The sequence below is a fragment of the Chelmon rostratus genome, chromosome 3, assembly GCF_017976325.1.
Source record: "Chelmon rostratus isolate fCheRos1 chromosome 3, fCheRos1.pri, whole genome shotgun sequence".
NCBI lineage: Eukaryota > Metazoa > Chordata > Actinopteri > Chaetodontiformes > Chaetodontidae > Chelmon > Chelmon rostratus.
The window spans coordinates 8,194,733-8,215,633 of record NC_055660.1 but is presented as its reverse complement, the minus strand read 5'-3'; the positions used below and the strand labels follow the sequence as shown (position 1 = coordinate 8,215,633).

At 40.3% G+C, this 20,901-nt stretch overlaps 3 protein-coding genes across 3 annotated transcripts; 2 read left to right on the top strand and 1 right to left on the bottom strand.

The window, feature by feature from the left end:
- The first annotated feature begins 1,956 nt into the window (after window positions 1-1,956).
- Window positions 1,957-8,567, top strand: map9 (microtubule-associated protein 9). The gene is made up of 13 exons (XM_041933718.1): window positions 1,957-2,525; window positions 2,648-2,738; window positions 3,745-4,272; window positions 4,346-4,518; window positions 4,638-4,746; window positions 4,840-4,907; window positions 5,026-5,075; window positions 5,161-5,323; window positions 6,246-6,332; window positions 6,450-6,611; window positions 6,705-6,850; window positions 7,253-7,388; window positions 7,609-8,567. Exons 1-13 carry the CDS (start codon window positions 2,454-2,456, stop codon window positions 7,726-7,728), a joined length of 1,905 nt encoding a protein of 634 aa, XP_041789652.1. The 5' UTR covers window positions 1,957-2,453; the 3' UTR covers window positions 7,729-8,567.
- A 1,161-nt stretch (window positions 8,568-9,728) lies between these two features.
- Window positions 9,729-15,619, top strand: ugdh (UDP-glucose 6-dehydrogenase). The gene is made up of 12 exons (XM_041933758.1): window positions 9,729-9,993; window positions 11,320-11,481; window positions 11,938-12,039; window positions 12,152-12,352; window positions 12,429-12,626; window positions 13,203-13,350; window positions 13,452-13,546; window positions 13,641-13,771; window positions 14,071-14,210; window positions 14,583-14,674; window positions 14,777-14,887; window positions 15,013-15,619. The coding sequence occupies exons 2-12, from the start codon at window positions 11,320-11,322 to the stop codon at window positions 15,121-15,123; spliced, it is 1,491 nt and encodes a 496-aa protein (XP_041789692.1). The 5' UTR covers window positions 9,729-9,993; the 3' UTR covers window positions 15,124-15,619.
- A 75-nt stretch (window positions 15,620-15,694) lies between these two features.
- On the bottom strand, window positions 15,695-20,463 carry lias (lipoic acid synthetase). The gene is made up of 11 exons (XM_041933543.1): window positions 20,333-20,463; window positions 19,874-20,049; window positions 19,286-19,379; window positions 18,941-19,021; window positions 18,093-18,249; window positions 17,909-17,966; window positions 17,686-17,814; window positions 17,046-17,191; window positions 16,880-16,950; window positions 16,660-16,771; window positions 15,695-16,468 (listed from the first exon to the last, which is right to left on the bottom strand). Exons 1-11 carry the CDS (start codon window positions 20,414-20,416, stop codon window positions 16,407-16,409), a joined length of 1,170 nt encoding a protein of 389 aa, XP_041789477.1. The 5' UTR covers window positions 20,417-20,463; the 3' UTR covers window positions 15,695-16,406.
- Window positions 20,464-20,901: the final 438 nt, after the last annotated feature.

Here is a 20,901-nt window from a genome sequence, read left to right as displayed (position 1 = left end):
ATGTCATATCGCATAATGTTCTGGTAGCATATTTAAACCAGTAGACTGACTACATGTAGTGAAGTTATATGTTTAAATACAATTCTGAATTTGAATTTGGTGTACAGTAACATGGCATATTGGTTTTAATGCAGTGAATTTATCTTCTGTGTTGACATTCAGGTCTCAATTACATTACATACTCGCCCCAGCCAGCAAATAGTCTAGTCTTCTTATGTTAACGATATGTGTGTCCCTTTATGTAACGGTGGGTTTGGTTACTGTGGTATAAGTGATTAAGATGGCAGTGACAGATCTTAAAGACTCCATTTAGAAGTTTAAGATTTAACAATTAAATGCTCACATTTCAACTTTGGGAAATGAACTGAATTGCAGGTATTCAGATTCAGGTGTGGTCATTGTAAAACAACATACTCAGCATAGGCAAAATACGTATTCATCATAATGAGATTATTCCGTGTACTGTAATTGTTTTGTGGTTAAAAGACAAAAATGATAATTGTATATTGACCTATTAGTAGCCAAGAGTAATATTTTATGAGCACTTTTGTTGTGGAATGTCGATTCCTCTTTTTGGTGGTGTGTTGTACTGATTCAGCTGTCTCAGTGATAGCCTTGTAAAGATGAGAGCCTCCTCTTACTGAGGATCACAGCAGTCTGTGATAAATAAGAGCAATCCAACATCTCTACTTCACAACTTCTGTATGAGAATATGTCAAACTAATGTAAAGGAAAGGAGCATTTTCAGAACAGTGCCAATGTGAATTTATAGCTCTAGACTCGATTCACATTTGGAGAACAGGTTCTTGTGAATGAATAGCAATATTTGAGGTCATTTTAGAAATCTGTAATGGGAAGAGGATGAGGGCGTGAGCTCCATGTTTTTTCATTACCATAGTTTACACTCAAGGGTTCTTTTCTTACAAGATTTGTTGATTATTGGTCCAGAGCTGTGTTGAAGAAGTGATTCATTTTACATCTAAAGAATTCTGTAGAAGGTTTGTCAAGTAGACTAAAGGCTGAAATACAGTTGGTGAATAGAAAAATGGAGATCCCTAATGCAGACCTGTACAGTGCTTCTATTTCTGAGCCATGTATGTAAATGTGAGTGGATAATTATCACACAGTACAACATCAACACAAACACCAGCCTAAATGTTAAAGTGGATACAATTTTAACAAAAACTGAAAATTATAATAGGTGGCATTTTTTTATATCTCTATTGTTGGTTATCAGGTTGCAGTAAATGATAGTGGGTTTCCTGTTTTTCTAGTCACTGACCATATCTTTGTCATGCTCCTATCATGGAAACGCTACTATTGAAGTGTCTTTCGGCCTTGATTTATGTTCCAGGTAACCTGTGATATCAGAATAATACACAAATTAGTTGTGAAATTGAAAGGTCTTTCTTGAATGCATGGTGTAAGAAGTTGGATATGATCTGTAACAAGTGTGGGTTGAGTTCATCCCAATGGTCTTTTGTAGCTGGCTCATTCCCATACCAACAAATATCCTCTCAGATTTTTGTTTACTGCATCTTTCTAGACTTGCTTGGGAGATGGCAGGGAGGAGATATAAGGAAGGAAAAAGATAAGCAAACAGCAAGTAGGCGTGTAAATTCATTGGAGGCTGTACCAGGTTCTTGACATGAACAAATGGACTATCTGTACCATGGGAGACCTTGATTTACACTGTTACTGTCTAAGAGAAAAAAGGGCTTCAACTATGCACTTTTCCTATAACAAAACAAAAAATAAAAAGAATTCAGTCTTACTGCTTGGCTGTGTTTTATTGTGAGCTTGTGCATTCCTTCATTCACTGAGGCTGATAAACACATCTGTAGTGTTATAAATGAAAAATTGTCTTTACTGAATTTAATTGCATTGACATGTAACTGGGTATTTTTAAATTTGGGTATTTCCACTACTATTTAAGTAGATGACTTGAGATTTTCTGTATAATGCACTGGTGTATTAATGTGCAGCTGTGATGGTGTTTTTACTGCTCTGCTCTATCTGAGCTCTGACAGTCTGTCCTCCATAATAATAAAACATCCGGTGACCGGCCTGATGTTGTTTACTTGCTGGGAAATTGTTCAAGCGCCTCAAATCGCCCTAGGGTTAATCCTCTGAGCATGCGCAGTGGTGAAACGGAACTGTCCACGTTTCCCAGGGTTACCGTCAACAAGTTCGTTACCCTCGCCAGAGTTGTGTCAGTGTACCCTTAGTTATAGCATAATTAGAACCATTTAGCTGTGTGGTATGTATTCAGATAGACAATACTCATGTAGCAGTCAAACTTGGCATACTGGCAATGTAGGTATAATGGTAGCATAGGTTGCTTAGTAGCTAAGCTAACGTTAGCTACCTGTTGCACTGAACTTTAGCAACGCTAGCTAGCATGCATATGTCAATGAACGCAACCAGAGGAAAGTGTTTGTAGTTTTTTCAGAATGACAAACCAGGACTTCAGGACACTGGCTTACACGAAAAGCCCGAAAACATCGAGAAGGACAACATTTCAGGTAAAAGATTTATTTTATGCGGTCTGGGCATCTTAAATAAGAAATGCGTTGATTAGTTCAACCGACAGCCATGTGAAGACGGCTAAGAAGTGTCATGTCAATATGAAATTATGTCGCTGTAGGATGAACTTCAGGCTGCTGTCTCTGCCAGGGCAAGCAAAGCAAAAACAGACCGATACTCGTACTCTGATGACTTCAATGAAGACGAAGATGGTAAGATGGCAGAGCATCAAATGTCTAGCTAGATAAGACTGGCTTATCCATGAGAACCATAAGATGTTGAACTATGTGGTGCCTTTGCTGACATTGTAGTGGTGGACTGTATCATCCTGTGTTTAAGTATAGTTGATGATGAAGCTTTTGAATTGCCTTTTCCTAAGCAGCTTTTTATCCTTCCTTTCACACCACTCTTTGTAAGGTCCTTTTCACTATGAAGCATGTAAATGTTATTCCTAGTAAACATGTTTTACACAAATTAGAGAAAGTGTGAAGAGATTTTTCAAAAACATTTAAACGGTTGTTTTACAGCAGTGATTCCCAGCCAGGGGTACTTACACACAGTTGTCAGTTGTTTTGAAGAAATGGCAGTTTTATAAGAGTCTGTGAAAACTAGTTAACAAGAGAGCAGATTAATTAAAATATAGAGTATAGCTAAACATCCAGAATCTGCAACTTCTAGAGTCTATCCAACATAAACTGAAATGATTGACAAAATGTACCATGCCTAAATATCACCAATTCCAGGACCACTATATCTATATGTATTCACAGGAATACATTTGTATAATGACAGGTGGTAATGGAGCTCTTCTGATTGGACTGTGGGCGCACTGCAGACGGGAAATGTTGGGAACCCCACTGCTTCCCTCCCAATGTTAAGAGGAAGGATTTCTAAAATTGATTTGCAGAAGAAAATGACAGATGGCAACAAGAATTAGCAGCAGTTGGTCAGTAGAACAAACCGTATGGCTAACATACTTAGATGCATTTCAAATGGGAAAGTTGGAGCTCTTTCCGTTTTCAGCCACGTCTCTTAGTCTTCCTCAGTGGATCGACTGTGCTCAGGTGGCCAGCAACCATCCACTTAGAAAGGGATGCAGCTGAAATGTTCAGAAAAAGCTAGTATGTGGACTTTAAGTTTAGATTGTTTTGTTGAATAGATACAGTTTAATGGTTAGTTCTGTCTTGTCATTCACTTGTCATGTTCTATATTTCACAGATTTTTTAAATGAACTCCTCAAATCAAGAAAAAAGAAGGCCGGCGCATTGAAAGCTGGCAAGAGTAAAGCCAAAATCAACGACTTTGAGATTTCAGACGATGAAGGCAAACATGGCAGGACGAAGAGAGTCTCATTTCTGAAAACCCAAAGAATCACTTCTCCCTTGAAAGACACTGCGGGATCAGAGTCATCTGAAAACGAGCTGCCTGGCTCTTCAGTCGGTCAACACAACGACTATAATAACTCACTTTCCTCACAGCACTCCACAAATGTCAGTGAAGATAACAGTCAATTTAAAAACAGTGATGTGGGGTCTCCCGATCCTCAGATCACAAGAGCGAGCACGAGTAAGTCTCTGTCATACCAAACATCAGAGGATACTCTACTGGACATGCCTTTGCCTTTACCGTCTGACAATAGTGTGATGGAGACTCCAGGTCCTGAGGATAAGAGTATCTCTGATCTGGAAGAAAGCTCCCAGACTCCACAGTTATCAACAACTGACCTCCAACACGTGTCCTCAACAGGTCTGTTCACAGTGTTTAATGTACAAATCCCAAAGGGCTCATTACATGTTACTTACTAACTCTTATTATTCAGATAGTGCTACAGAGAGGGAGCCACCCAGGCCTAAACCGCGGCAAAGGACTCTAGGATTGAGCCTTCATGCTACAGAGAAGATAGCTGAAGATGCTGAATCTCAGGATGTAAGCAGGCCCCAGACTTCCTCCACATCCATTCCCATCTCCACTGGCACATCCAGCAACATAGCTGTAAGGAGCTGCAGTCCATACACGTCTCATTGCTTGGTTATTCAGTATTTTAAGCTGCAGAGTAAAAAGAAACATCCTCTAATTGGAGCATATGTTCATCATGTTGTTTCACCATGTAGTGGACAGAAGGTGACCACACAGTTTCGTGTAGCCTCAGCAGATCCTCCTCAAACAAGAGTGAGCAGTCGCAGATCTTCACCAAGTCTACGATTGATTCTGGATCAAGAGGTATTAACTGACATGTACAGCACCACAACTACAATGTTTTATTGTTTTGTATTTTTAACTCATTAATCCTTCTTATTTATTTTCTTTTTTTAGTTGGCTTTATTTCCGATGACAGCAGAGAGCAGGAGAGAAAGTACTCCACATCATTCGAAGAGTTTAATGTAAGTCATACATTATCAGGTGTGACTGTAGTTAGGCTCATATTAGATGTATGCTCTGCCTCTTCTCATCTTTTGATTACTTTTCATCTCAGTAAATGTGTTTATTGTTTTCTTTCAGCAAGACGCAGATCATCTCTCTCATGCCCACGAAAGCTCATTTGATACCAGGTAGGTAAACAAGCCGCAGTAGCTTCCTGCACAGAGCTGGATAGTAACTTAACTGACTAACTGACTATTATTTTATTTAAATTAGAACACCAAGTTCTCACTCAAAGACCACTCAGAGATCTCAGAGTGTGTGCTCCAGGAAAGTGGAATCAAAGTATTTGGGATCTCTCAAAGTTCTGGATCGTAAAGTCTCTCTACAAGAGTCTCAGCCACAAGCAGCGGATTCACTCCGAGCGGCCATTTACCAGGTCAGTGTGATAATGAGCCCATGTTGTGTTTTCTAGTGTCATGTAGGATGTGAAGCACTCAGTGGACCAAAGCACCTGCAACAGTTAAGAATCCTGACTGTTTTCCTGTGTTTTGTGTGTTCTGGTGAAGGATATATATAATCAGTTCAGTTCTCTCATAAGCACTATTAAGCAGAGCTCCATCTTATACCCTCAAAGACTCATAAGTAGAATGTGGTTTCTGCAACCCTGTGAAACGGCCTACGTATAACTTCTATGTTAGCACATTATTGTCAGATTTTATTATATTATTGTCAGGCACAGAGGAGTGGATCTTAAAGAGCATATTTAGGCTTGAAATTATTACTTTTCCTGATGTAATAAAATGCCAAATTTAAAGGGAGTGTTTAGCAGAAGTACTCAAATCCTTTGCTCAAGTAAAAGTATGAATACCACACTGTGAAAATAATCTGTTACATGTAAAAGTCCTGCATTAAAAACCTAACTTAAGTGAAAGTATGTAAGTATTATCAGCAAAAAGGACACTTAATCCTTCGGTTTATCAGAAAAATTTCAAATTCAAAATCACCATATTTGGACATACATGATTTTCACTGGACAGGAAGGCTCTGAAAATTTCTGTAAGTATGTATGTTCTGTGTCTCGTCTGGTAAAAAGTTTAATATGTGCCTCTGAAATGTAGTGGAGTAAAGTTGCGTAAAATCAAAATATATAATGTAAAGTAAAAGTACCTTAAATTTGTTCTTGATATAGTACAGGAGTAAATGTACTTTCCACCACTGGTGTTTAGCAGCCAGTTATTGGGAGACAGCCATCACGGTTAGTTTTTTCTGCGACTCATTATTTATATTGGTAGATGGCTTCAGAGTATCTACAGTACATTGGTCTGAAATCCCTGCCCACTAACGTGTACTCCTGACAGGAATGGCTTCAAAAGAAAAAAGAAAAGTCAAGAGAGAACATGCAACTGAAGAAGAAAGAGGAAATCCTAAAAGAAAAAAAGAAAAGGGTGAATAATCTTTTTTGTCAATACAGTACAAGGCATCATACTGTTATTGAATAGTACAAAAAAATGCTTATTTTAACATATATGCACATTGCTCCTCATCTTTCAAAAACCAAACAGGAAGAAGAAGCTAAAAAGGAAGATGCTGTTGCATCATATGAGGTTTGGAAAGAAAAGAAAGCAGAAAATCTCAAAGCCAAAGCCAAAGAAAAGCAAGATGTGATCAGAAAAAAGCAAAGAGCGATTGAAGAGAAAGAAGAAAAAAGGCAAACTGCAAAACAGGTATATTAATGCTTTATTGTCCATTATTCTGAAAGATATAAACACTTCTTTGGGAGGATGTGATGTTAATCAGTAATGTTATAAACAATACAGGTGTTTGAAAAATGGAAGCGTGAGCATGATCATCTGCTCAAAGAAAGGTACAGAGAGCGAAGAGAAGCTGAGAATAAATTCAAGTTAAAAAAGCAAGAAAAGGAGGAAGAGAGGAAGACTGAGAGCAAATCTGCCTTTTCTAACTGGTGAGTGCAAATCATCCACTTTTTTATTATACATTATATATTATTGTTATTTATTTATTTAAAGGGTGTTGCAGCATGACCCCCCTGTCTGTCGTTTAAGTCTTTTGCATTTGTAGATAGAAGGATGTCTCTTTAGTGGCTGGATTGCACACATTTTTGTTTACATTTCTTCATAAAATTGTCTTAGCACTCTTCATTTTATTTTGTAAATATCACAAAACAGAAGTAGTCAACACAAATCAACACCCAACAGTGCTGTACAAATGATTAACCACTAGATGGCAGCCAAAGCTGGATGGTTGGCCATGTTTCATCACCTGCCTCTCTACCAGGAAAACATCAATGAGTGAAGTAACTCTCATCTAAATCTATTGTTACTCTTTTTTTCTTAAAACGTTGAAGGTGCCAAAAGAAGAAAGAGGTCCTCCATGAAAAAGTCACGATGGAGCATAAAGAAGTCAAGAATAAAGCAGAAGAAGAACAATACATTAAAGAAGAGAGAGACAAAATGGCTTTAGAGATGTATGAAAACTGGCTGGTAAGTAGAATTACTTTTGGTACCAGTGAGTACTGTCACCAGAGGTCTTGTTTTTGAGACAAATGACTCACTTAGCTCTCACGGCCAGCCTGAAGTGTGAACTCTTGGTGCTGATTTGTTCCATATTACTAACTGTTTTCTGAGAGTGACAGAAGTGTTTATAGCAAAGGCATCTGAAGGAAAATATATCTCCCATTATTGATTTTCCTTTTTCCAACAGGCACGGAAAGATCTGGAGCAGAAGAGACAGAGAGAAGAGAGGCGAATACAAGCGATACTCCAAGACAGTCCACCGCCACCGTGGAGCCCTCCAAATAAAACTATACCCTTTAGAAAATAACACTTGAAATCTAACATACCACTGCTAAAATATGTGTGGGCTGTATGTTACATTTGAAGTGATGACTTTTGTACTGTATGCTGTACCAAAAATGTGTTTTAAACATAGTTGATGACAGCTGTTAAATCTTCTCTAGCCAGCAGCTCTAGTGCAAGCAAGTATTTTAAGTATTTTGGTGAAATGCTGCAATTTGCTTAGAAAATGTTGTGTTCCTGTGACATGGTGACATGTCAGTATCAATTACTTGCAATCATAAACCCCTTTTTATAAATGTGCCGTCTCTCATTACCATGTAATCCATCAGAATGTACAGCAGCAATAAGAAAAAATATTGATATCAAAGACTAATGTAATTAAACTAGTCGTGTTTATTTTTGAACTGCTGTTGGCTTCCATCTAAAGTTAATTTTTGTCTTCAGATTACAAGAGGCTCTAAAACATCACACAGTTTAAGAAACTGTGAGCACCCAGCACCTATTTTTATGTTGAACACTTAATATTTTTTTGTTTAATTGATTGATTTGTTTGCTATTATTTAAAATACTCAAACCTTTTTTCTATTTTCAATGATTTTCATTCATATTTTTTTCCATTATCCAGAACATTTACATTTATTAGAATAGTTGTCCTTAAGAATGTGATGCACCAGCATAATAAACTCATTTCTTCCTGCCAGCATGAGAGCAACACTTAAAACAAGTTTCAACAGAGAGAGGCATTTTGGATTTACGACTTAAACACAATGAAACCCAATTGTCTTAATGATTGAGTGCTGTTAAGACATGTGTTTATGGCATCCTGTTTGGTCTGCTCCTACTCTGTTATCCAATAAAAGACTTTCCCACAAAGCTGGGAAAATGTTCTTGTCCTACTATCTATGCCAATGCTGTTTGACTCTACTGAAGACAGTGCATGTTGAAATATAAGACACAATATAAGACACACATACCCAAAAAAAGAATATGAGCGCCACTTTCCGCCAACTTGTCATTGGTGTTTCCATAATGAAAATAATCATTGCTTTCCTATACAAAATGATTAAAAATGGCAGCAAAGTGGGCAATGCAGTCCTTACTACAGTGGAGTTGAAGAAGCCTCCAACTGAAAACACTCTGCTGTCTGATTTGTAGGTCATGCAGGGGACGTGAAGTGTTGAGTGGTTTGTGCAACATCCTCCTCTCAACAACCAACTCTAGGTGCTCCAGACCAGCACAAAGCCAGCCCTCTTTATCAGTTTATTCAGTTTCTTAGTGTCAGTGGCTCTGGTGCTGCTGCCCCAACAGATGGCTGCAAAGAAAATTGCACTTAAAACAACAGACTGGTCAAACATCTGCAACATTGTGCTGCACATATTAAAGTACCTAAGCTTCCTCAAGAAATAGAGTCTACCTTGTCCCTTCCAGGACAGCTGCAATGTTACAGGTATTTGAAGCTTTCCACTACCTTCACCTCTTCTCCCAGAGTGGAAATGCTGTTGAAATTACCCCTGGTCCTACACCATGCCACAAAGCAGTCCACCAGTTCTGTGCTCAGTCTCCTTCCACCACTGACACACCCTACAACTGCAGTCATCAGACAATTTCTGCAGATGACAGGGCTGTGAATGGTTCAGACAAACATCCCCTCAGTCTCACAAACTGAGGTCTGTCGTCAGTCATCCAGGAGGTTGTGGAGGTGTTCTCTCGCAGCAGCATTGGCATAATAGCATGATATATAATAGTCATATGTGACATTTGTCTACATTTAGTACATTTTCTTGATTATATAATCTGATGTAATTAATGTTAATAATATTTTCAATGAGGGACTTTTCTTGTAACAAAATATTTCTGCAGTGTAATAAAGGTGCTGAATACTTCCCCCAGCGGAGTTAAAATGACAACCTGTTTTATTTTGTCTGTCCCTTTTCTATTCATGAGGGCAGCAGATGAATAATTTGATGCTTTACTCTGAAAAACCATTGCACCGGAAGTACCTCTTCCGCTGCTTGGTGTCATGAAGGAGGTGGTGGTACCTTGGCCAAACTGTCTCAGTTTAGGTAAAGGTAGCGCAGGAAAAGTTGAAAGGGGCACACAGATGGTGTGAGTTTGGTCGTCGAGCGCTGGTTTAAGTATTAATTTAAGGTATTCGTAGTTTATCACAGCAGAGTAGTGGCTTCGGAACCGACGGCTGTTTGGACAAGAACGTTAACGTTACACATTTAAGGAGCTAACGTGACCACAATCTGCGCATTCCTGAAGTTCTGTGACTGTCGAGTTGGCAGAGGTAATGTAACGTTAGCTAGCGGTTGCTAGCTAGCTGCTTCAACGTTCATTCATTTGTTCCGTGTGTTTCGATAACTCGGTGGTAAGAAAGAAGAAGTAGCGTAATTACGGTCCTGTTAATGTGTAACCTTACCTTACAAACAGTGACATTTGCCTTGTAACACAGCTTACGTGAACTGGCTGAAAGGTATCTGGGATAAAGGGGCATTTTTCATCTCTGCCAGACGTGGCTGAGTTGCAATGAAAGGCTCTTTATTTCATACCAGGCTATAACGGTACGACTGGTACTCTAGCACTGATGAATTGGTGAGCCATTACACGTGAAGACACGAGCAGGGCGATTAAGATGATTCAGAATAATGTAAGACAGAAATCAAAGTTAACTTTTCTCATAGGGCTTCGCTTGTCGTAGTAAAACACCCCATGGAGGCGACATTTTTAAAGTTATGACACTCTGTAGTGCCGTGAAAAATCTGGCCAGATGAATGGAAATGCAGTGTTAAGTGTACCGTGGGGCTGCAAAATCTATTAAGTTAACTGTGACAGCAAATTGTCATAATTGAGAAGCTGGAGCAATTAATTGGTGAACTAGTGAGTTATTAGTAAATTGATTTGAGTGGGAATATGAAAAATGAAAACCTAATTGGTAGATCAAAAGAAACCAAACTAAAAGTAGCCTTTTAGAGCAAATCGGTCCATGGAATTTGCTGTTAAAGTTGAGACACTTACATAATACAGAGCTGAAACAATTATTTTTCAGTAAGTTGTCTTAATCACAAACTATTTTGATAATCAATCAATCTGAGTATTTTTTAAGAAAAAACAAAATGCTCTGATGTCATCTCCCTAAATATGAATATTTTGAGGTTTATGCACCCTTTCACTCAATTTCACTTAATCAATTCATTGAGAAAATAACCAACAGATTGAAGTAATCCTTCATTGTAGCCCTCATAAAATAAAAAGGATTGATGAGTGGGAAAAGGTTCACGTATAGACTTAATCTGCACAGGACAGAATAACAGAATAGAACTCCACCAATAAATCAGTCCCGCTGAGATATCAGTTGATACTACCTTACTGCAGGTAAATCAGTATCTTTGTGTATGTCAGCTGATAAGGAGCAAGATTTGTCCCTAGAAAACTAGGCTTGAGGTCATCTAGGATCAGCGTCAGTGTTGCATAATTTGTCCACCAGAGAGCACTGACAATTTAAACCTTACACTGTAAAATCAGTATGTATCTGGTTCCAGTTCTTTATTCAGGTTGCCGACTCTCTCACACTTCATGTTTTTTCCTGTACTTCATCCTCTCTCTACATTTGCAGATGTTTCAGATAAAGAGGATCTGTTGCATTGGTGCTGGGTACGTAGGAGGCCCCACATGTAGTGTGATTGCCCACATGTGTCCAGAGATCACAGTGACAGTCGTGGATGTCAACGAGTCCCGCATCAAAGCCTGGAACTCAGACACCCTGCCCATATATGAGGTATTATACTTTATGTGTGTAATTATTTGAGTAAACCAAGCTGAAGGAATTATATCAGGATAAATCAAGGGATTTCTTGTAATAAGATATTGAAATCATTAATAGAGTTGTGTATAATTATTATAAGTAATACTAATATTAAGGTATTAGACATTAGACACTTGTCAAATTTGCAGTGTTGAAACAGTATATGTAGCTAAGCAACCGTCCACCCAGTCATTGTTTTTGCACAATATGACTCCATCGTGGGCTGAATTAGACATAAATTGGTTCCAGACTCCTCTGTGTTGCAACTTCTCTACGTCAACCATAACCACTGAGTATTACATCATAGTGACTAGTGTGTAAGGGCAGTTGATGAGAAATCATAATACATTTGTAACTGTTGTGCCATGTTTGTCATACATCACTGACACACCCTTCCCGGTCTCATTTTCCCACTTCCTCCCACCCCAGCCGGGTCTGAAAGAGGTGGTTGAATCATGCAGGGGGAGAAATTTGTTTTTCTCAACAGACATAGACTCAGCCATCAGGGATGCAGACCTCGTCTTTATCTCGGTGAGTCCATCAGTTACTCCTGCACACATATCGACTCACACTTTCTGCTGTTTTACCAGCTAAAAAAATACACACAAATGAATTCATTACAATGGTTGTACTTCCTCCACAGGTTAACACCCCAACCAAGACCTATGGGATGGGGAAGGGTCGTGCGGCCGACCTCAAGTTTATTGAGGCGTGTGCTCGGCGGATTGTGGAGGTGTCTGATGGCTACAAGATTGTCACAGAGAAAAGCACGGTCCCAGTTCGCGCTGCTGAGAGCATTAGACGGATATTTGATGCCAACACCAAGCCCAGCCTCAACCTACAAGTGTGTGTTGTTCCATGAGAATGAGACTGAGATATGTGCTGTTCTGCGAGTTTCTAAAGTCATACCGCTGCTTTAGGTGCTGTCCAACCCAGAGTTCCTTGCAGAGGGAACAGCAGTGCGGGACCTAAAGGAGCCAGACCGCGTCCTGATTGGTGGAGACGAAACAGCCGAAGGTCAAAGGGCAATCAGAGCGCTGTGTGCTGTCTATGAACACTGGGTCCCCAAAGCAAGAATAATCACTACCAACACGTGGTCGTCCGAGTTGTCTAAACTGGTGAGTGTGGGGCTGCGACCAGCTATTGTTTTCATTGTTTCATTTTCAGGTAATTCGCTGGTTATTGTCTCAGTTGATGGATTAATCATTTTGTTGACAACATGTAAGAAAAATGAAAACCATGTTTATAGTTTTCTCAGATCCCAAGATGACACATTTAAATTGCTTGTTTTATCCAACCAACTGTCCATGATAGAGAGATTCAAATTAATCGGCCAGGCTGATCTATCAGCTGACACTAGCTTATTGCCAATATTTCAGTATTTGTGCTCTGACAAGATTATAACTCGGTCAAATGTTCCACTGTGTATCTTGGTCACAATTCTTTAAACAAATCTAAGGCACCTGTGTCAAGATTGTTGTTAATCTTATGCATTTATGTGTTATGCTACGCTATGCTATGATTTTTTTAATGATAAAACAATGATTCAAAACATTTTCTGTCAAAGTATCAAAGTCACATTTTAGAAGTTTGAACCAGCAAATGTTTATGTTTGACTGAAGAACAACTACCTTTACTAATTTGTATATGTCATAAGTACAGTCTAAAAAAAAATATGATTTGTGTTTGTGTAGGCAGCCAATGCATTCCTGGCCCAGCGAATCAGCAGCATCAACAGTATCAGTGCTCTGTGTGAGGCCACCGGGGCCGACGTAGAGGAGGTTGCGAAGGCAATCGGTATGGACCAGAGAATAGGCAGCAAGTTTCTCAAAGCCAGCGTAGGTAAGAAACCTGTCCCAAAGGTGTTTAGAAGGAGCCTCTTTGTAAAATTTAAATCAGTTAAACACAGATGAAGTGTTGCCCTCTGTGTCCACCCTGGGCAGGTTTTGGTGGAAGCTGTTTCCAGAAGGACGTGCTGAATCTGGTGTACCTGTGCGAGGCGCTGAACCTGCCTGAGGTAGCCTCCTACTGGCAGCAGGTGAGACATAGCACCTCATTTTCTTTTTTTTATTTCCCCTGAAGGTCTCTGCTCGCTGTATTCACCTCATTCTCAATCTCTGTCATTTTGTCAGGTGATAGACATGAATGAGTACCAAAGGCGGCGGTTTGCCTGCAGGATAATTGATTGCCTCTTCAACACTGTTACTGGTAAAAAGATTGCTCTGCTGGGCTTCTCCTTCAAAAAAGACACAGGTGACACAAGGTTGGTCTCATTTTATGTCTTTTCTACATTCCCTTTGTAGATGTTTGGCACCACCCAACTCTTTGGTTTTCTCTCATATTTCTTTCTGACAGCTTTATGTTAATCCTTAACCTGGCATTGTTTGTATGAGAAGCCTTGAGAGCCTCTTTAACCACCATGTATAATCTCTGTACATAGAAAACATGCATCGTCACTGTTAATCACACTTCACTCCATATGAACACCTGCCAGCGTTCTGAGGTGAACTATGGCCCTGATCAGAGTTAACTGTAGAGTGTGTGTCTGTGTCGCAACTCCAGGGAGTCGTCCAGTATCTACATTTCTAAATATCTGATGGACGAGGGAGCCAAGCTATTCATCTATGACCCCAAAGTTCTTAAAGAACAAATCATTCATGACCTCTCCCAGCCCAGCATCTCGGAGGACAACCCAGAAAGAGGTGTGTGTGTGTGTGTGTGTGTGTGTGTGTGTCTTTAACCAGGGCCAAATGCAGCTGTGAAAAGCTTGCAGAGTATTATATTTTGGGGCGATATTTGATTTTATTACATAAGATACAACAGCAGATACATGGATTGAGAGGGGGGTTAAAGGTCGATCTGTAATAGTACTGCTGCTGTCCATCTTACTCTGACATCTTACTCTGTTGAAGAATTTGTACTGTGTTTGTTTTAAAATTAATGAAAAAGAATTTCAAAAAAAGTCTTTTGCAGATTTTCCGAATGAATCTTAGCTGAAAGTTTCTTTTGAATGCTGGGCTGTAGATGAGAACTGGTGATTCTTCACTGACCCTTGTTTTGTTTTTCTTTCTCAGTGTCAGAGCTGGTGACTGTGACCTCTGACCCTTACGAGGCCTGCCAGAGTGCACATGCATTGGTCATCTGCACAGAGTGGGACATGTTTAAGGTCACACTCACACTTTTTTCTGCCATCTCTTATAAATTACTTAATTTCAGGCAAAAAAAAAAAAACCCTTGAAGTCATCATATCCTTCTAATTCCATTGTAGGAACTGGACTATGAGAAGATTTACAAGAAGATGCTGAAGCCGGCTTTTATATTTGATGGTCGCAGGGTGCTGGATCACCTCCACCCTCACCTCCAGAACATCGGCTTCCAGGTGAGCAGACAGGAAACACTGCACACACCTCACATAAAATCAAAATGAGCATTTGGAAGAGGCAGATATGTTTCAGGGCAACGGCTGTTCAGCTACTGTTATTCTGATGCTTCTTCTGTCCGCAGATCGAGACCATCGGTAAGAAAGTGACCGCAACACGAATCCCTTACACTCCGGCAGCTGTTTGTCCTCGCATCACTGCCAGTGAACCTCCCACCAAGAAAGCCAAAGTCTAGAACTCCCTTCACCCCCCACACATGGAACACATTCCTCTCTCGGCCTTTTTGTTGCTGGTGAAACACTTCATCGGGTCCAACCCCCTCTGTGTGTGTCACAGTTACAGTGACTAATCGCTTACCTGCAGTAGGTTGTATGAGAGGAAAAAGTTGAGCCTTCAGTCCAAAATCGTGTGAATGTGATCAATGAATGTGTTTGACTCTTTGTAAGCTCAGTTTTAAATTTATACATTGCAACGTCAAGTAGCATTTATCAACCAAACATTTCAAATGCAGGTAAACATGTGCCGTCTGCAGTCGATTTCAAAAGAACACTATTGGCGTGAGTCTACTTTCTTACAGTATTTACTATATGATCAAGTATTGTTGCTAAATTGCAAAATTTTATACTATTTTTAAAATATTTTTATAAATCATCTTACTGTATGTTAATCAGTATTTGTCCTCTGTACCAGTGACGGCTTACTAAAAATGACAATACAATAAAATGTGATGTGTCCTTAAAATTGGGCCTGTTCGTTATTCATAATCAATGTACAAAAGAAAAGTGACATAAGAATGGAAACTGGCAAACGTGGACAGATGAGTTTTAATTCTTTAAATATAAATGTACACTTTCAAGAAGTGTTTTGTCTAAACAGTGTGTAAAAGTAACGCACATATAATGTTAGAAAAAGCAGTTTGAGCCAAAATTGGCACAGCGATATCAGAAGTGCCTGTTCTGATACTTCTGTAATGAACAAAAAGCCAACCTGGGCTCAAATCGTACTGTTCCTCATGTTATGTGTTACAAGTCTTCGGCAACCATAGGTTTGTTTTGCGTCATAATTTCACTTTGAAGCCACTGCAAGAACCCCCCCAAAAAAAGACTGTTGCTCCATGAAATCATCAGTCCTGAAGCAGCAGACATCAAAGCGCCCATAAACAGAGGCTGTGGTTAAAGGTCAGTAGCACTTAATCTGAAGTCCAGGGCCCCCGAGGGGAGGGAGTTCACAGTGGATGTGATTTAGCCTCCAAGCCCCCCCCCAATCTACATATATACCCGCATAATCTGCAGGTCTCTACCCGCTTTCCCTAAAATGTAGACACCTGGGTTGTCATAGGTGAACAGCAGGGGACAAGTGCAAAGGAATGGTCCCTGTGCTCACACGAGTCTAATGCAATGTCACATCTCTACCCTTACAACTCATGTGCATTAAATGTGCTTCCTGTGCTACGGCAGGAGTAAAGGTGTGGCTGTAAATGTGTACGGTTATAGGTAGAAGCTGCTGGTTCGGTGGTTTTCATTCTGCTATGGTGGGTTCGGCTTTTCTCTTCTTTAATAGATTCTTCAGGAAGAACTCACCTGCAAAGACAAAAGGTATAGATGAGAAAAATATAGATTCTCTCTGCCCTATAAGAACTTAATGAAGACATGCAGAACAGTAACTATTAGCTTTATTTAAGCATCTTCACTGTCATTCTTAATCTGATGGAGACATGTTGTAGGTCAAATGTTAGCTACTCAAACTGTGCAGGATGAAATGTGATTCTCACCAGCTTTGTAGGAGGATCGCACCAGTGGCCCGCTGGCCGTGTAAACGAAGCCCATATCATTCCCGGCTTTCTCCCAGTAGGCAAACCTCTCTGGAGTGACGTACTCCTCCACCTACACCCAAACACACGTGTGCAATCATTTACCAAATGCACATTTTTCTTTTGCAGCACTGTTGTCTTCATGAATGGGGAAATGCTCCATAAAGTGTGATGTTCTTACCTTTAGATGGCGTTTGGTGGGTTGCATGTACTGACCCAGTGTTAGACAGTCCACTCCTGCCTCTCGCAGCTCTGAAACATCGTCAGGACGGCGCAGTCAGGGAATTCTACTTTACATCCAAATTTTTTGGAAGTATGTCTAAAGTGTGACTGAGGCGTTTACTCACCGGTCAAGGTGTCGAGTATCTGTTGGTCAGTTTCCCCCAGTCCGAGCATGATGGATGTCTTGGTGAGAACAGTGGGATTGACCTTTTTGGCGTGCTTCAGGACGCTCAGAGACTGGTCAAAGTTTGCTCTGGGGTCACGCACGTGCCTGGGAACAGATGAAAGAGGTGGACGATAAATAACCAGAAAGGTAAATATAGATTACCATGAACCAGTAGCAGGGACAATGAGGTAAACCTGTACAGTGTTCCCTGTGCCTCCACTTGTGCAGTTCTTGTAGTATTTACTCTAACAGTTGAGAGATTGCTCTCATATACCACCTGCTGGTAAGTGTGTGTATCACTCTCCTCCTGCCTATGACTGACTTCCCTCTTGTGGTAGAGCTGTAAGCAGCAAGTCGATTTTATATTAGTACAGTAATTATTTTTTAAAATATAAACTAGATTTCATACCAATCGGTGTGATGATAGATGATTGAAATGTGCAAAATCAGACTGAGGAGCTGATGGATTTGAGGCATTCAGGCTTTTCTTAATGTTGAAACAGAGACTAGATGCTTAGCTTCCAACTTTGTGCATTTATCCTCTTATCAAACTCCAGAATCAACAATCTGGTCAAACACACAGGCGATATGTTAAGTACCTTTGCAGCTCTCGAACTGTCTCCACATTGTGGGCATACACGTCTAATCCTGACAGGGCGATCTTCTCCACTGCTGCCAGGTCACCACGAAAATCAGGGGTCAGACATTCAACCAGGATCCGAGGGTCCCTAGATGAAGACGACAGAAGTGGTGAATTGTTCATTTTGTACTGATATTAAGATGCAAACATCCGATAAACCCAAAAGGAATGGGAGATTATACTTTTCCTTCAGGGTCGAGACTGTCTTAGCAAAGTGCTCTGCCCCTCCATCAGCAATATCTGCAAAAGACGGAAAAAAAGCATTAGGACGGCCATCCCGGACACAACTGTTAATTTGAATATGTGGCCTTTTAAGTGTTTGGTAAACCTCTTTAAACACTATGCACTGAGTTAGGAGGCCATTACCATCTCTATCAACTGAGGTAAGAACCACGTAGTCCAGCCCCCAGGCAGCGATGGCCTTGGCTGTATTGTGCGGCTCATCCGGGTCCAGAGGTGGGGGCTGACGGGCCGTCTTTACAGAGCAGAACCTGCACCCACGGGTGCATGTGTCCCCCATCAGCTACATACAGAGAGACAGAAAAAAACCTTAGCTATATGTATGTCATAGGACTAGAACAAATAACCCATATGGACATGTATTATAAGACGTTCTCTGGTTCACAGCCACCATGGGGGGTAATACATGGATTTACGGTCGACCGATAAGGGTTTTTCAATGGCTGATGATGATATTTAAAGAACAGCCGATGGATGATATTTAATGCCAATATCATTGTGCTTTTTGGCATCTGTTAAAATATCACAATTTAATAATAACAACAAGTTTGTTTGCTTAAGTAGATCTGCATTTTGCCTGCAGTGCATTTGTCTTGAATGAAAAAAAGGAACTAAATAAAAGCCCACAGGTCATCACAAAATTAAACAAAAACTTATGAATGAAAAATGAATAAAGTTTTAGGGCACTTTACAACAGCATTTCTCAGCAGACAGCAGTATCTCCTTGTTTCCTTGTAAACTTAGATAAATAAATTTAACAGAAATAACCTACATTAGTGCTCACAGCATCATCTCTTTATTTTTGGTATTTGTTTAGCACTAATATATTATTAACTTGAATGTAAGAAAACATCACAAATGAAATCATTAAACAAATATGATTGATTTCTGCTTTTGTGGCTTTTTTCTGGTTTTCCTCTAACTGTCTGTGATTTCAGCTGCACCACAGAGCCACAGCATCTTGAGAGACTTACCATGATGGTAGCTGTGGCTGTGGCGTACTCTCCTCCTCCCCAGCATTCTCCAATGTTGGGACACCTGGCCTCCTCACACACCTGAGAAAACACAGACACAGAGTCTTGAAGAACTGGTCCAGGATCATTGGACTGGACATGATCTAATGTTTATGGCCTGATAAGTATTACTAAAAAAAAAAACTAAACAGCATTGTATTGATTTGTTGTGACCCTTGCTTCAAAGGGAACAGGTGGCCCTAAACATGTCACCCTCCAACTGTTTGAAGCATCTGTATTTGTTACGTTTCTCCGCTCACCTGTGCAGGTAATTCCTGTATTCTGTCACCTGCCCGTACAACTTACTGTGTGCAGATTGAGGTCTCTCAGTGTGTTCTTCAGCCTGTTGTAGTTTTTTCCAATCGGGATCTCGGTCTTCAGCCACGGGGGAAGCCGCAGCCTGTCACAGAAACAGCAGCAGAGCCTTTCACTAAAGGTGCAACAGTGTGGTCCGACCAACGACGACACAACCACTTCCTGGTAGATGCAGCTAGCTGTACTTGGTAAACTAAAACTGATTCAGATTCAAGTGAATCAATTAAGTCCATGCAACAGTAGGAATTTGTTGTAAATGCAAGGCGTCCTGCAGTGTTTTAAAGCAGACGTGGACCAGCTGGCCTGAAATAACATAAACATTTATTACACTTTATTAAGTGAAACTTTAGCCAACAGGGAAAATAAGCAGAAGTGCTATTTCACACAGCAAACGTCAGACAAGATGTATGAGGATCTGGGGAGCATGTCACCTCTAACAGTCTGGTAGATTAGTTTTTTTTTCTGATCTGGCCTTTGAACCCTGCTGATAACACTACACACTCTCAGACATAATAGGAGCAACCTTTACTAACTCAAAGTCCTCACTTTCTCACAGCTGCAATATGCCTGCTGTCTTACCTTTCTCCCTTCGCTCTCTTCAGGTTGCCTTTGTACTCTTCCCAGTTGCTTTTCTCCGACAGGTCCCCTGATATGAAGTCTTGTAGATCAGGCCCGTCATCACTCAGAAGCTCCTTCTTTCTGTCAGCTCGGTCTGTGGAGGATTTCGCCACAGTTGTCAAACTGCTGGTGTAACTCTGTAGAGGAGAGACTGAGGGTTACTTCAAGTGTCACTGCTTCTCAGAGTCTCTTCGTTCAATCACAGTCATGATGTTTACGAGTTTGTGCACCACATCGTCTATTTGGGAAATTATGAACAGCCTGACTGTCATTACAGCTGGCACACAAAACATAAACGTTAGCTACGTAATTACTTCAAGGCCCGTGACCAGGCTTACACCCGACGCTAACCGTTAACTAATTATCCATATGGTCAGTGTTTGCTCGTAGAATATTCCAGCAGTCAGAGGAAATACTTACATGTGGAATGCATCTTGGACTCAGCCAGAGATGGCTTGTGGAGAAACGGCCAGCAACACAACAACTTTGCTTGAGCAGCGCCATGACTTTAGCTAGTTGGCGACTGTCATTGGCGACAAATCTCGACGCGCGGCTGCTTGGGTCTGGTGCTGCATTCACGCAATTCAGCAGAGTGGGGAGAATGGGCAAACTCCTTTTTTTCTGATTGGGGCGTTCACGGACTAATCCGTCTCCGGTTAAATAGCTAATCCGTGAATTATGGACTGGGTCTGCTTTTTCAATCTTAATTCAACGAATATGATAATGAGGTTAAAAACCTGTTTTGCAAAGAAGTCTCAGCCAAGGCGGCAGCATAAAAAATTGCAGCCAATGTACAACAATGTAAAATTAGGCAACAGATTAAACATAACTAAAAGACAGATAACAACACTAAAAATACTAAGATAACAATAGGAACAAATTGAAAACATTTACCATATAAAAACAATTATTTATCAAACGAAACCAGATACTAGCTGATAGTGCAAACTCCTATTTCCATATCAGTCATAATATTTGATTTAATGTCT